The sequence below is a fragment of the Sorex fumeus genome, unplaced genomic scaffold (genome assembly GCF_029834395.1).
Source record: "Sorex fumeus unplaced genomic scaffold, SorFum_2.1 ptg000039l, whole genome shotgun sequence".
NCBI lineage: Eukaryota > Metazoa > Chordata > Mammalia > Eulipotyphla > Soricidae > Sorex > Sorex fumeus.
In genome coordinates, this window is record NW_026606096.1 from 21,770,161 (window position 1) to 21,785,328 (window position 15,168).

The 15,168-nt window shown below is 46.1% G+C and overlaps 1 protein-coding gene across 2 annotated transcripts in view; it reads right to left on the reverse strand.

Annotated features, from left to right (window-relative positions):
* The window catches only part of FNIP2 (folliculin interacting protein 2), a 136,196-nt gene that overhangs the window by 43,326 nt on the left and 77,702 nt on the right, over positions 1-15,168 (reverse strand). The window contains exons 6-9 of one of the 2 annotated variants that reach the window (XM_056118964.1): positions 13,358-13,458; positions 13,086-13,175; positions 11,543-11,614; positions 1,821-1,950 (exon numbers count right to left, since the gene is read on the reverse strand). In XM_056118964.1, the coding sequence (XP_055974939.1) occupies positions 1,821-1,950; positions 11,543-11,614; positions 13,086-13,175; positions 13,358-13,458 (393 nt within the window). The remainder of the gene's footprint in view (positions 1-1,820; positions 1,951-11,542; positions 11,615-13,085; positions 13,176-13,357; positions 13,459-15,168) is intronic. The other variant, XM_056118965.1, reaches the window with a different exon arrangement.

Below are 15,168 nucleotides of genomic sequence, written 5' to 3' on the forward strand. Positions count from 1 at the left end.
CGGATGTGACCCAAAAGGCAAAAATAAAATGAAATAAAATAAAATAAATAAAACAGCAAGGTTTTCTTTGAGAAATCCCAGGCCCGAATAATCGGATCCTTGGGGAAAAAGGCTCAAGATTCTACAGTTTTAAATAATTTCACAAATGCTCACTCTTTTTCCCCAAACCACCTGTATTATAACTTTGTTCTCCTACATGAGTTCATTTTTATTGCATATGGAAAATGGGAAGCTTATACACACCAATACTTTCTAACAATTCTTTTGGTTTTGTCTGGTACTTTATAGATTTCTTCTTTTTAAAAATGTAGAAAAACAGTGCATTCATGCAATCTTTAATAATCAAATTGTAATAAATATGAACCTGGCGCAGGGTTACACCATTCATGACCTATGGACCAGCTCTGCTTTAGCATAGCAGAGTGCGCCACCTACCGAACAGCTAAAAAACTGCCATAGCTTAATATAGCATGACAATTTTGGGTCGACTGTAGAATTCTAAAGCAAACCAGCCTAGTTCTGAAGCCTTGTACTAACCATACAAATTCGAATAAACCGAGTCATGTGATATTATAACTTTTATGCTTGGGTCCACATCTGAATATGCTCAGGGATCACTCCTGGTGGAGCTCCGGGGACCTTTTGTGGTGCTGGGGATCAAAGGGCAAGGCAAGTACCTGCTGTACAATCTCTCTGGCCTAGTGTCAAATTTTTTAAAACTTTTGTACATGATATGACTGAAATCCAATCATGGACAACTTTGTGACTGTGTATCTCACTGCGATCCAATTTTTAAAATTAACACAAATATAAAAGTAAATAAAAAACTTGAGTACCATGAGGGTTTTGTTCGGAATGTAAAGATTTTAAATATCAGTCTGCACCCAAACACTGTGCCCTAACTCCACTCTCTAGGCGCCGGGTAAAGGGACACAGATCACTCTGCAAACAAACAGAAAGCAGCTCAGAACTGACAACAGCACATAGGAGCAGAGTGAGGGGGTCTGCTTCAGAGTCAGGAGGCTTCCCAGGGACAGCGCCAGGTCCAGATCCGCATCCCTGTCCTTGAGTCTCGCTTTTTTCTCAGATGTTAAAAATGATCGAGGGACTGGAGAGATAGTACAGTGGATAGGGAATTTGCCTTGCATACAGTTGACCCGGGTTCGATCCCGGGCATCTCATCTGGTCCCCCAAGCACCACCAGGAGTAATTCCTGAGTGCAGAACCAGGAGTAAGCCCTGTGCATCGCTGGATGTGATGCAAAAAAGCAAAAAAAAGATCAAGTGGTTCGAGGAGGACACACATCTAGCATATGTAAGGCCAAGTCTGATCCCCAGAACTGTGCAGCCCCTATTTAACTAAACAAATGAATGAACAGAGAGAAGCCCCATTCAGCAGAGTATGGCCCCGTGCCTGATCCACCTGCAGGAAGGCATGCCACCAGCTGCATCAGACCAGCTGGGGCAACAACGTCAGCTGAGTGGGAGACCAAGGGACTCACCTGACAGTCAAGGGGAGGGCGGGCCTTAGTCCCATATTTAAATTATAAAAAAAAAAAGACTGTTGTAGAGACTTAGGAACAAGCATTTACATATTTTATGAATATGTACATGTCATTGAAGACCATGATTACTTAATATGCCTTGCATTTCCATATGCTTTCCATGAAATTTCTAACTCCTATGTCTTTCGAACTAAGTCAAAGCAACCCCTAGAAGTGAGGCTGCTTCCACAGACAGCGGGTGAGGGCGACGGTCCTGCAGTGTCATCAAGCTGCCTACCGGGGACCTTTTCCCACAAGAGGAAACCGTCAAACTCACCTCCTTGGAATGATGCCGTTTTCCAAACTGGTGGTCTGACTTCGTAGCCAGCGGCGCTGGTAGCTGCTGGAGGAGGACGTGGAGGAGCTGGGCGACGGGAAGGGCGTGATCAGGAGACTGCTCAGCGAGGCTGCGGAGAGGGAGGTTGCAAGGTGAGTCCTGGGGCAGCGCCACCCTTGCCAAGTAAAGGCCCAGCCTCTGCCCGACTGATCCAGCAGAGGGAGACTGTGACTGCTCTTTCCGGAGCAACGCCTGCTGGCCGCGGGGTAGAGACCCTTTTCCCGGGGAAGACCAATTACAAGTCGCGGGCATTTCAGACACAGCAGAGGTCTGGGTGAGCGGGGCGACATGTGACAGCTGCTTACTCAATCAAAGTACATATGACAGGCTGCTGAGGCCGGCCTCCTGTTTATATTGCTACCTGGTAACTGAGATCACATACAATGTTTACTCACACAGATTTCCTCCCAGCGATTGCTTCCTTGCTCTGCATTGTGAGGTAAAATCTAGAAACAAGTATTTCCTCCTTACTGGGTCTACTCTCCTGCCCCTCCCCCCACCTCCAAATACTCAGCCTCCTTCCTCCCCGCTCCCGGCTATAAAAGAGGATCCTCTATCTTAAATCTATCTTCTGCTTGGATTACTTTATTTGCCTCCCAGCTTCTTGGCTTCCTCCGGCCCTTGGGTCCCAGTGGAGTTATCACGGCCGCCCAGACTCCTCACAAGCGGGGATAAAAGGGCTCAGGATGGGTAAAGGGTTCTCCTGCCCCTCCCCTGGGCCTCCCCACATCAGACTTCTGGGTTTGGGAGGAGAGAGACTTTTTCTCATTTTCCTTCTCTTGCACAAAGGAATTCAACATGAACACGTAACTCTACAAAGTGGAGAAGGAAAGAGGGTTCTAGTGATGGCTGCCTGGTCACCATTTCCACCAGCAAATCTCCGAGCAAAGGGAACTGATTTCAATAAATTTGGTATACAAGCGATTCCGTTTTTTATTTATACTTTTGTACGCAGGTGGACATAAGCTGCCTCCCTAAGCTGAGCCTTCACAAGAGTCCTCACAAGATTTCTGTGGCTCTCAGGGAGTAACTGATAAGCAAATGTGGCGTGTCTAGTGGTCCAGGCATTCTGCTCAGCGACGGGAATACAGAAGTGAACAGACGGACGCTGTCTGCTTTCACGGGGATTCCCACCGATAAGGACAGCAATGCACTTCCTGGGGCACTTAATTGAGATGAATCACAAGTCAAGATTTTCCCAGAGCAGACAACTATAAGATCCATTCCTTCTCATCTGATCAATGGTCGTAAGAATTCCCTGGTAGGGCACAAAGTGTCTTTGTGTCCCTTGTCTGCAGGGTAGCAGGCCAAACATTTGCCGCACACACAGCATGTACTCGCGATGTGGTAAACCTACGCACATACCTGGTGTCAGTCTTGACTTCAATCTCCAAAGTCACGTTCACATTTTAAGTAGCAGAGCATGGGTAATTCTATTCACAATTTGGGGAAGTTTGTTTTGGGGCCACACCTGGCAGTTCTCAGGGATACTCTAGACGCAGGTATCATTTCTGGTGGCACTCGAGGGATCAAATAGGATACTGGGGATAGAACCAGGATTGGCTGTGTGCGAAGCAAACACCCTAACCACTGTCCTATCTCTCTGACCCCTGGAGTGTTCTTTCTTTTGAAGGTGGAGCAGTGGCACCCCGGTGGTGGCCCAGATTCCATTCCTACAGATTCGAGCCCAAAGGTTCAGTTCCTGTGCCTCATAGTGCTGGGCGTTGCGGGGCTGCTATGCGGAGCAGGAGACAGGTAGAACCTGCAGCCTTGTTAGATGCAAGTCACCACCCCCACTGAGCCATCTCCCTGGTCTCCACGGACAATTCTGAAGGGAGAGGAAAGAACTCCTCAAAGTCATATGACAATTACTTTAAGAAAATTCCAACTGACCTTTTTCGCTTCTATCCCCAAGTTCTCAAAGCCTCTTTACATGGTCAGGAAGAGCCTCATTCCCGAATCATGAACCTCCAGACTCACACTCTTTCTCTTTCCCTGTCTCAACTTTACAAACCAGCCTCTGAAGGGGTGAAGGACAGGGTTGAAGGGTGATGGTGTCATGACAGAAACATCCTTCCTGTGGGAAGAAGTGAGGTCCTGTGCATTCTGCATCTAGAGTACCATGGGGCTCATCAGCATCACTGTAGAATTCTGTGCAGTTACATGGAGTCGGGCACTAGGCTCCAGGTTAAAAGTCTAGCTCTGCTGCTCACCAGTTAGGACACTGGTCATTGTACCGAACCTCCTGGCCAGCTCATCTGTGAAATGGGAACAGTAAAGGAATGCGTAATCGCTCTCTAGTGGATCAGAAACATCATTTTTTAAAAAAGAAAATAATGGTATTTTTATAGGATTAATAGCAACTGATGAAACTTCTATTTCTCATGAAGATGTTTGTTACTGGATCATGATGGGTTGGAGACAAAAGCAAAACTTGAAAGAAAACCAGCCTATTTCATAAGGTTCCTAGGAGGATCAAACATATCAGGACAGGAAGTGCTCAAGCCAGTGCCTGGACAATACATGTTTTTCACTCCCTCAGACAATTTCCAAGGAAATCTAAGAAAGCTATTTCAGAGTACTAAATGGTAACTTGTTCTGATCGGTTAATAATAAAAAAGAATCAAGGTCTTGTGATAGAGACATGTAAAGGGAAGGGAAGTAAACGGAAAATAATTTTTGAAAGCACAATGTTGTTTTCCTCGTTATAAAATGCTGGAGGGTAGTTCTATGGGTCACAAGTAAAATACTAAAGTGATGATTTGATGCTAGTTAACTCTGCCTCATAGACCTACATGAGGACATTTTGTACCATTTTTATGAACTTTAGGAAACAAGAAAGACACAATACCCACACTGAGTGCATCTGACTGCTGGTGAGCACCAGTGTCTGAAAGGCAGCACTAGATTCTGGGGTGCATCACAATAACCTAAGAAGCTTAAGACCAGAGCTGCAGCATCACTAAGTCAATGATGGTTGGAGGGATCGTGAGGGATGGGAGATGTGTGCTGGAAGTAGATAAAGATCAAACGTGATAGCCTCTCAGTATCTGTATTGCAAACCATAAAGCTCAAATGTAGAGAGAGAGAGAATGATGGAAACTGTCTGCCATAGAGGCAAGGGGAGGGTTGGAAAGTGGGGGTATACTGGGGACATTGGTGGTGGAGAATATGCCCTGGTGGAGAGATGAGTGTTGTATGACTGAAACTCAAACATGAAAGTTTTGAAACTGTATCTCAGAGTGATTCAAAAAAAAAAAAAAACAGAGCTGCAAGAGCCCTGTCTGGGTGATTCAGATCCCAGGGCAGGTTACCCCAGCTCTGCCTCCAATCAGCTGCGCCTCAGTCCTCAAAATGTGCCACGTTTGTTGACTTATTCACAGGCTCCTTTTCAGCTTTACATGTGCAAAGTCTAACGCTCCTTAGTATTTTTAGTATCACTGTGCTTTCCAGAATACTTTGACAATGAGGGGAGAAATGTTAATACATGTAGATTGCCAAGATTTTTTTTCAATGCTGTACATTAACAAATGAAAGTTAGTCAAAATTAAAGTTAGCCAAAATCAGATCGCATATCACTGTAAGCATGCCCCTCATTTAAAATAAATTTAAAAAATAACCTATGTTTTCATCCTCCCCAACATCCTTCCTGGCTCAGGGGTACCCACTTATCCCTGAGGAAGAAGTTCAAAGGTATGAAACCTGCTGACTGCTAGCTCCTGGCCTCTGTCACACAAGATAGGTGTTTTGCTTTCTCTAAAAAGACAAAAAAAAATGCAGCAACTGTGGCTCTTTTGAGAGCTTACTAGAAACCCTGAACTGATGGGACATCCCAACCAAGACTTCAATATCGACAAGAGCCAGTCACCCTCGACATAAAAAGTACCAGCTGACATGGAGAATTAGTTTTAAGATCAACCAGGAATTTCTCTGGTGGAACGGGACGAGGAGCTGTTCGCTTGCCTCACTCAGAAGCCTGCCAGACTCAATCAGAACTGACAGTGTGGCGGCATCGGAGGGTCTCTGCCCGACAGCTCACACTGTAAAGGAGAGGAAGAAACACAAGCCCCCAAGGAACTGCATGGTGACCACAGAATGTGGAAAGGCACTGGGGTGAAAAAAAAAATGCTGGGGATAAAAGATGTGGCACAAAAGTCAAGGACCCAGAAGCTATGACACTGTCTTCAACAGGATGAGTTTTAAGGCTGGCTGACAGGCTGGTCATTACAGCAAATGAGAAGCAGGCAGCAGGGCTATGGTCAGTACTCAGTGCAAGGACACACTCTGGCCAGAACACTAGGCTTAGACGTGGCAAATTCATCTCACCTGTGGACAGGCATTGGGGGCAAGGACAGGGCGACTCACTCTTCCTCGTCTGTCTCTTCTGTAGTAGGGGCCAACTCTGGACAGAGTGGATTCCCCTCAAAACAAAATACCCTCATTTTTCCTCATCACATTCCAGATCCCTTCCAATTCCTTTTATATGTGTCTCCAGAGCCTGTCCCCACCTTAGGTCTCAAAACTCACTCTACCAACACCAAGAAGCCCAACACCACCGGCATTTGTCTCAACCAACATTTCATCTTCTAAGAGAAGCCTTCCCTCAGCATCCTCGATGCTTTCTTTCTCTAGGACACATGTTTGCCTATGTGTTATAGTCTGTTACCTGTGTTTTCTTCCTTCATTTACATATAAATTCCATGGGCTGGAGCGATAGCACAGTGGGTAGGGTATTTGCCTTGCATGCGGCTGACCCGGGTTCGATTCCCCCACCCCTACTGGAGAGCCCAGCAAGCTACCGAGAGTATCCCGCATCCACGCAAAGCCTGGAAAGCTCCCCATGACATATTCGATATGCCAAACGCAATAAGAAGTCTCACAATGGAGACCTTACTGGTGCCCGCTCGAGCAAATCAATGATAAACAAAGGGAGGACAGTGATACAGTACTACAGTGCTACCTGTGTTTTCGTCCTTCGTTTACATATAAATTCCACGAGATCAGGGATCTTTGATTTGTTTACTGATTTCTCCTCAAAACCTAGAAAAACATCCAGCTCTGAAGATGCTTAAAAACTGTTGCTACACGAAGAACAAGCAAATGATTCTGTGAGGAATGGCGGTATCTTGTTTCACTCAATAATTATGACAGACAAAAGCATTAGAGAAACAAATTTCATAAGAGAAGCCAAAGTCTGACTTTGTTGAAATAAATAAATAAATACAAGTTCCTGTGGTCCAAGTTACAAGTCCGGCATTTCTTTTCTTTCCCCCAACAACGTCCTTTCAAAAAACTTGGCTGTTGCTTCCTGGGGGTGGTGTGGCTCTGACTGTGAACACAACTTCTATCTGACCCCTCAAAACACAGTCCTGACCTCTGTTCATGCTCGCACTGACAGCTCTTCTCTTACAGCTTTTGCTTACATGCTTGGAAATATAGAAAGTTCCCTAAAGCTTAATAGTTGTGCTTCTAATCACAAGAGAACAGAAGTATCAAAAATATTAATCAGTTGAGTTCTATTTTTTTTTTGGCGTCACACCCGGAGATGCTCAGGGGTCAATCCTGGCTCATGCACTCAAAAATTACTCCTGGCGGTGCTCAGAGGACCATATGGAATGCTGGGAATCGAAACCGGGTCGCCACGTGCAAGGCAAACACCCTACTCGCTGTGCTAATGCTCCAGTCCCAAGTTCTAATTTTTAATGGGAAATTTTCACTGTCAAACATGGCAGTAAGGCAAGTCGAATTTTTATTTACACATTTTAATTCTCCAACTATGAACAAGTGATTTTAGAAAGGGTTCTCAAAAACATTATAGGTACTTTACACTTTAATAGAATTCCTAATTAACTCTGAACTAAGGGCTGGAGCGATAGTACAGCGGGTAGGGTGTTTGCCTTGCACACGGCCCATCCAGGTTCAGTCCCGGGAATCCCATATGGTTCCTCAAGCACTGCCAGGAGTAATTCCTGAGCGCAGAGCCAGGAGTAACCCCAGAGCATTGCTGGGTGTGACCTCCCCTAAAAAAAAGTCAAAAAATAAAAACAAAAATAAACTCAGAAGTAAAAGGACCAATAAAATGCTCTTACTACTCTGATTTCACTTAAGTTGGCCTTAATTTTTGAAAGTTTTAGGCTATAGCAAAACTAAATGGATGACAGGGATTTCTCAGACAGTCCCTGCCCTCCACTCCCATTAATAGCCTGCCCTGATTATCAACCCCCCACTAGAAAGGACCCTTTGTCACACTGATGAACCTATAGACACATTATTATCACGCAGAGTTCATAGTTCATATTAGGTTCATTCTTGGTGTTTAATGTCTTGTGGTTTCAGATATAACAACATGTATCCAGTATTATAATCTAATACAGAACAGTCACTTAATCAACAAACTGATGAAAGTAACGACAACAAATCTCCATTCCAGGATGATACCAAAGGTCCAACCTGATCTAGGTGAAGTACAGAGAAAGTGGCAGAACTCTGCTCGATTTGCAGTACTGGCGGCCAAGTTCATCTACATAAGATAAAGCAAAGACACCAAGGTAACACCCTGACTGTTCCTGACTCTGCAGCATGCCTCTGGGAGGGGCAGGGTGGAAAGCTCAGCAGAATGCTGGAAGTGACGAGAACGACTCTCCTGACAACTTTGGTGGTGACAGGGAAGTGAGTGGGAGCAGACCGGGAACTGCTCCCTGCCCAGTCTCACAGGCTCCCAGAGAGGCACCAGCTGTGCTGCCAAGAGTCAGATAAACCCATTCAAGCCTTTACAGATGGGCCTTGCCACACACAAGGTCAACAGGCTCCACAGACAGCAGGGAAAACCCGATGTGCCCTCTGAGCTCTCTCCAAAGCTTATCATAAGCCGCTGGGGGGTTTGGGGCCACCTGTGAAGTCCTTGCCTCCGATGGTGACCCCTGCTGTGACAATGAGCCTCACTCCAGCATGCCGCAGTCTGGATGTGTGCTTCTCTTGATGGTGAATGTTGAACCACTTGTATGATGGTGACAACTAAGTTCCCGGCCCTGGTCTCAGTCCTGGTCCTCGTAACCTTGCCCAGGCACCTACGCTCCAAATACCAGCTGACGCTTCGACTCGGCCCTTAAGCCAGAAGGTTACAGCCCACTACTCACCGCTGGAGAACTCTTAGAATTCAAGAGAAGGATCTAAGGAACGGTTCTCTCTGCCTGCCCTGCTCTCCCTGCTCTCGCCGATGCTGCATGGTCTCCACTTGCTTCCCTGTTGGAAACCGGCCACCACCTCACTCAGAGCTGGTTGCTGTCCATCCCTCCCTTTCACTTAGTCTGGGCCCCTCTACTCGTCTGATTCTCAAAGGACAAGGAAAACCAGCTTGGTGCCAGGGGTGTGGGAAGGGGCACTGTAGGATCAGAACTGGAGCAAGACTGACATGTACAGCTGTGAACTCCTGACCTCAATTACAGTATAAACTAAACACCCAAAGGAGGAAAATGCACACTTCCGCTTGATGTTTCTATTGGTATTACTGGGTCACTCCTTGTCTCTCTCAATCTTTTCTCTCAGGAGCGTATGTATACGTATACACATGCTCTGTGACATCCTGCTCCACATGAGCCCCAGGAGAGTGTTAACTAATCTTCCTTTCACAAAGCAGTCAAGAGCTCATGCCACATGATGTCACGCTCATCACATTCTCCAGCCCCTCGAGACAGCCGTGCTGACTGGGTTTGACTGAGCTCCACGGTGCTTTCCACAGTTATACTGATGGGTTATTGCGGAAACACTTTTCTTGCCTAGAAATTCAACCACAATAGAGCCAGTCCTCTTGTAGAACTTTACAAGGGTAGGAGGCAAAGCTGGCATCCTCAGGGCTCACACAGAACCTTGAGGTGACTGATGTACAAACCTGGCTCCAGAGCACAGCCACTGCCGCGACTGAGAACACCGCAAGCGCCCCACAGAGAATGGGAAGGGACTCTGTGCCGTGGAACTACACAAGAGTGCCAAGAGCTGAGATAGCCGGCCACGTCCCCTTCACGAGCAGCAATGCTCCGTCCCAACTGTCGGTAAATGAAGACGAGACAGGTGTCCTCAATGAAAATGACATGTTTTTGCCTGAGAGTTTGGTGCCCAATAAGACAGAAAATACTACAAAGTGTAAAATTTATTTAACCATAAACAAAATGTGGTGCCCTTGACATTGCGTGCCATGGATAAACTCCAAGGGGATTCGGTACAAATCACAAGTCATTTTTATCAAATGGAGTTTTATAGATGGGGATGAAGGGGCTCAAGGATTACTCAGGAGAAACACAAGGTCCCTCCGGGCTGTGTCAAGTGAAAGGATCAGAAGGAGAACTGATGGAAGGCCAGGAGGAAGGGCACCCAGGGGCCCGCCTGTGTGGAGTAAGCGTGTGTCAGGGGACACCCAGGGAGCCCTGAGATTTCAGAGGAAGGCAGAGGTGAGCTCCAAGGTATATGCTCATCAGGCAAAGCCACGGAGCCCTCTGGGGCCTCGGATTCCAGAGCATCCATTCAGGACACTTCTTGTGTGCCACAGAAACCACCTCGCCTCACAACCACACACTGGAAGCCAACAGCAGAGTCAGGTACAAAAGCGGCAACTGAGCGAGCCTCAAAGCGCAGGGCTAACAGGGGAGAGAAGAGGCATCTGCAGGACAATCTACTGTGGTCTGGTCCCAGAGAAGGAGGGCGGTGACCGGGTCACTGGCAGGTCTTCCTGCGGCCAGGCAAAGACGTGCTTCCACAGACTTTCCTTGCTCTGATACGTTTGGTTTGTGTTTATCTGGGCGTTACAGTTAGCTGCACTCAAGTCTGACTCCCGGCTCTGCGTGCAGGGTCACCCCTGGCGGTTCTCAGGAGACCACATTTGGTACTGGGGATTGAATTTGGGTGCGCTGCATGCAAGGCAAGTGTCTTACCCCCGGGGTCTACCTCTCTGGCCTCGCTCTCTGTTATTTCTTTATTTTTAAGTTTCTTTGCTGGTGCACTTCAGTGGGCCTCACAATCGTGAGGCACACTTGTATCGAGTTTAGGCTCCTTTCCCCAGTGTTTTTGATTTTTTCCTAAATAAAATCCACACACCGCAGAGCTGGGGGGGGGGGGGTGGGGCGGGGGGGGGTGGCAGAATGGCTGCAGGGTGACAACGGCTGCTCAGCCCTGAGGGGGAGTGTGGCGCTGTGGAACACAGGTCTGGCATGCTGTGCTTCTTGGGCTCAATGATGATCAGGGTGACACCCGGGTGGGCGTGCAACGCCCCCAGAGTCAAAGTCAGGATCTCACTGTCACATAGGCGGCGCATGAGCTTGCTCCCAGGCCCCTGCCCCACCCTTCTTTTCCATTTTTATACTCAATACTCAGCACACAAATTCCCAATTGAACTGACGCAAAGAAACTTCCCCCTGGGGAGGAAAAAAAAATTCTCCATGGAACAGTCTTATACGATTATAGGTATCTGAAGGAAGAATCAATTTTACAGCGCAGTTTTTCCTAGATGTTGAGCGTCAAAGTTCTGGATCTTCAGACCTGTGAGACTACCCCGGAATATGGAAAAACAAACTCCCAAACACCAGATGATGACTCCGATCTGTTTTGTCTACTTTCGAACCATCACATCCTTCTGGATGGTTCGCAGCTGAACCAATGGAAGGGTCACCTACCTGATCGGGCAATGCCACTGTCCCTGTCTTCATTTTGTCCTCTGCTTGGCATGTCAACCGGGGTGCTGTGTGCTGACAGAAAGGCAAAAGGAAACCATGTCATTGGGTTTGCCAGAGAAGGGCTTGCTTACAAATGTCATGATTTTTTTTTCATTTCAAAGTCTGCAACTGCTGATGATTTGCATAAATTCACAGAGAAATTAACCAGAAAGCAAAATGAAAAACATAAAAGGGTAATAATGGTGAGAGCAAGAAGAAAACAGAATCATGCAAACATCTCTCTGTAATTTGCCTACTGTAGCAAAAATATTTTTTGAATGTTGTGCACCTCTTTAGAAAAGGAATAATAAACTATTGTGCTGTTGATGAAATGAATATTCACGGGAAGACATTTCGGCAATTTTCCTTGCTACTGTTCAAATTTAAATTGCACTGCACTTTCAAAATGCTTTAGGATCCCTTTCAGGAGTAGCTTCAGGCAACTTAGGGAAGAGAAATACTTGAAAATGACCTCTTAAAAAATGTTCCTGTTTATAAACCCACTCTCTCAGGAGAGAGAAAATACTCATGTTCATTTTCAAATATTTCTTTCTCGACTGCTTCTCCATATGCAACCCTGTGCAATTTCAGTGCCGAGTTTTTGAGAAAAACTGATCCGTTAGGGAAAATTTTAGAAAATACTCTGAAGTAACAGTAGACTTCAAGGAACACTTCTGATTGATCTACAGGATATAGTGGCTGAGTAAGAGGACCGTGTTGCTATATAAACTTTAAAATCTACAAAAATCCCAGGGCCCTGCCTCCCTATTGGTCAACACTCTCTTGAAGCCTGCTTCTTATCCTGATTTGAAAGCATCGATGAACATGCCTGACTCCTTCGAGAAGGGAGGAGGGTGCTGGTGTCACTGGCGTGTGAGGTAACTTGGGTGAATGAAGAGCATCACTTCACACAGACACAACCTTTAATGTTAGCAAAGGAGGCTCCCCATTCTTGCGCATCATGCCAAGACTACGCCATTCTGAGTGAGAAAGACCAAGAAAGTCTTAGGAGGGACCTGCCCAGAGAGAACCAAGAAGCAGCATTTTTCAGTGACTTCCATGCGAGAGGAAGGGGTGAAGGGGAGGGGGCCAGGGAGTGAGACCTTCCATGCTTTTATTAGGGTGACTTCCGAAGGATGTATATGCAGGGAAGGACACACAGGCGAATGCGTGGATGAAGGGACCAGAGCAACGGGGTGTGGTTCACAGCGGCAGAAAAGGCCCAGGAAAATAAGAACACACAATCCTCTTAGAAACACTAAGGGCTCATTTTGAGATGGAAAGCAGCTTACACTGGGGTATTATTACCAAAGACATTTACAATAGAGGTTTCCTGGTGGAATTTTCAAAACGACACACAGTTGGCTGCATTTGAAACCAATATCGCAAGAGCCCCTTGAATTTCTAAGAAGGCACAAATCGGATTTTTTTTTCTCCCGAAGAATTGGCATAGAATGTATTAATAAGTGTGTGGGTCACACTGTGCTCAGCATTCCACACAAACCTGCAAAGAAAGAAGCACTCCGGGTGAGGCGGAGCGGTCCTCCGTCAGCCACCCCCTGCAGCAGTTTGCTGCTGCAAGCCTGCAACAGACCTGGAGACAGACAGGTGGAGGGCGAACAAGAGTACACACACACAAAAATAAACAAAGATTAAAGATAATGCAAAACAAAACACCAAAACACCGCAACAAACTCAAATAAGGCAAAACACACACCCAACAACAAAACGTGACAGTCGAATCAAAGAACCCGCTCCCGGGTGACTGATTTTTACCTAGGTTACTTCCAGTACGACAAGGACCCAAATTATTCTGATTTGCGCTCAGTTTTCCCATATTAGGATCCTGGTTGATGGATTCAAAGCTGTCTTGCAAGCTACATTCAAAGAGGGGAGGAAAGGAGAGGACAAAAAAAAAAAAAGTCAAGAGATGAATAAGGCTGTTTGCCAACAGGTACCCCGATGTAGACAACTCACCAGTGAATGATTGAACTTTTGTTTGGAAATGAATAAGAACCACACCTGCCAAAAGGACTTCAACTTCCGGGAAGCTGATCAGGGGAAAAGACAAGCTCTGGAGAGGTAGTACAACCTTTAAAACACACAATCGTGTGTTTTATTTTATTTTTATTATGATTTTTTTTTGCTGCTTTCTTTTTTTGGGGATCACACCCGGCGATGCACTCCTGGCTCATGTACTCAGGAATTACTCCTGGCGGTGCTCAGGGGACCATATGGGATGCTGGGAATTGAACTCGGTCACGTGCAAGGCAAACGCCCTACCCACTGTGCTATTGCTCCAGCCCCCAACAATTGTGTGTTTTAAACACACAGATAGTACAGGGTTTAAAGGCACTTTGTATGTGGCCAACCCCAGTTTGACCCCTGGTACCATATATGGTCCCCTGAGCACTTCTAGAGTAGACTCCGCCACCAAAAAAATAATAAAACCTGAAATACATTTGGCAGAGTGAGAGTTAAAAATTAGATACTAGTCCTCTTAGTATTCTTAGTCTGCAGAGAAACATAAAATCAGAAGCAGAGAAAGCTCGGGCATGGAAAATAAAAATATTTTATGTCCCAAGTATCAACCAACTAGAGAGGCTATACTGAAGGCTCAAAAGAGAAGCCAAGCATAGAAAACCCACATGCCAGACAGGTGCTTATCAGCCTGGAAAAATGCACTTCATATTTCCTTTAGAAATAAACAAATATGCAAATAAGTTTTTTTAACGAAAATGATAAAGGTGGGAAATACCCAAACCTCATTAAATATGACCCCTCCTTTTGTTTCCCTATATTTTTCATTTTTCCAGAGGATGAAAACTTGGTGATTGGTCATAGGAAAGTGGGGGAAACAGATGGATACAATAAAAAATAAAGTCCATGAGGTCACATGACAAAGGCAAAAATGCTTTTTCATGCTCATTCTGAATGGGAAAAATGCTTTTAAAAAATTGGTTTGGTGGGGGCTGGAGCAACAGCACAGAGGGTAGGGCGTTCGCCTTGCACGTAGCCGACCCGGGTTCGAGTCCCAGCATCCCATATGTACCCTGAGTACCGCCAGGAGTAATTCCTGAGTGCATGAGTCAAGAGTAACCCCTGTGCATCGCTGGGTGTGACCCAAAAAACGAAAAAAAAAAATTGGTTTGGTGGGCTGGAGTGATAGCACAGTGGCAGGGTGTTTGCCTTGAGCGCAGCCAGCCCAGCCGAGCCGGGTTCGATTCCTCTGCCCCTCTCAGAGAGCCTGGCAAGCTACCGAGAGTATTCAATATGCCAAACACAGTAACAAGAAGTCTCACAATGGAGACGTTACTGGGCCCACTCGAGCAAATCGATGAACAATGGGAGACAGTGTTTGTTTGTTTGTTGTTTTGGTGGACCTTTATGACTTGTTGAAGTAATTATTACTCTATTCAGAAAGAGCACTTTGAGGGCTGGAGCCATAACCAGCGGGTAACAAGCGATAATCTTGTACACGATCTACGTGGGTTCAATTCTCAGTATCCCACATGGTCCCCCGAGCACCACCAGGAGTAGTTTCTGAGTGCAGAGCCAGAAGTAACCTCTGTGTATTGCCAAGTGTA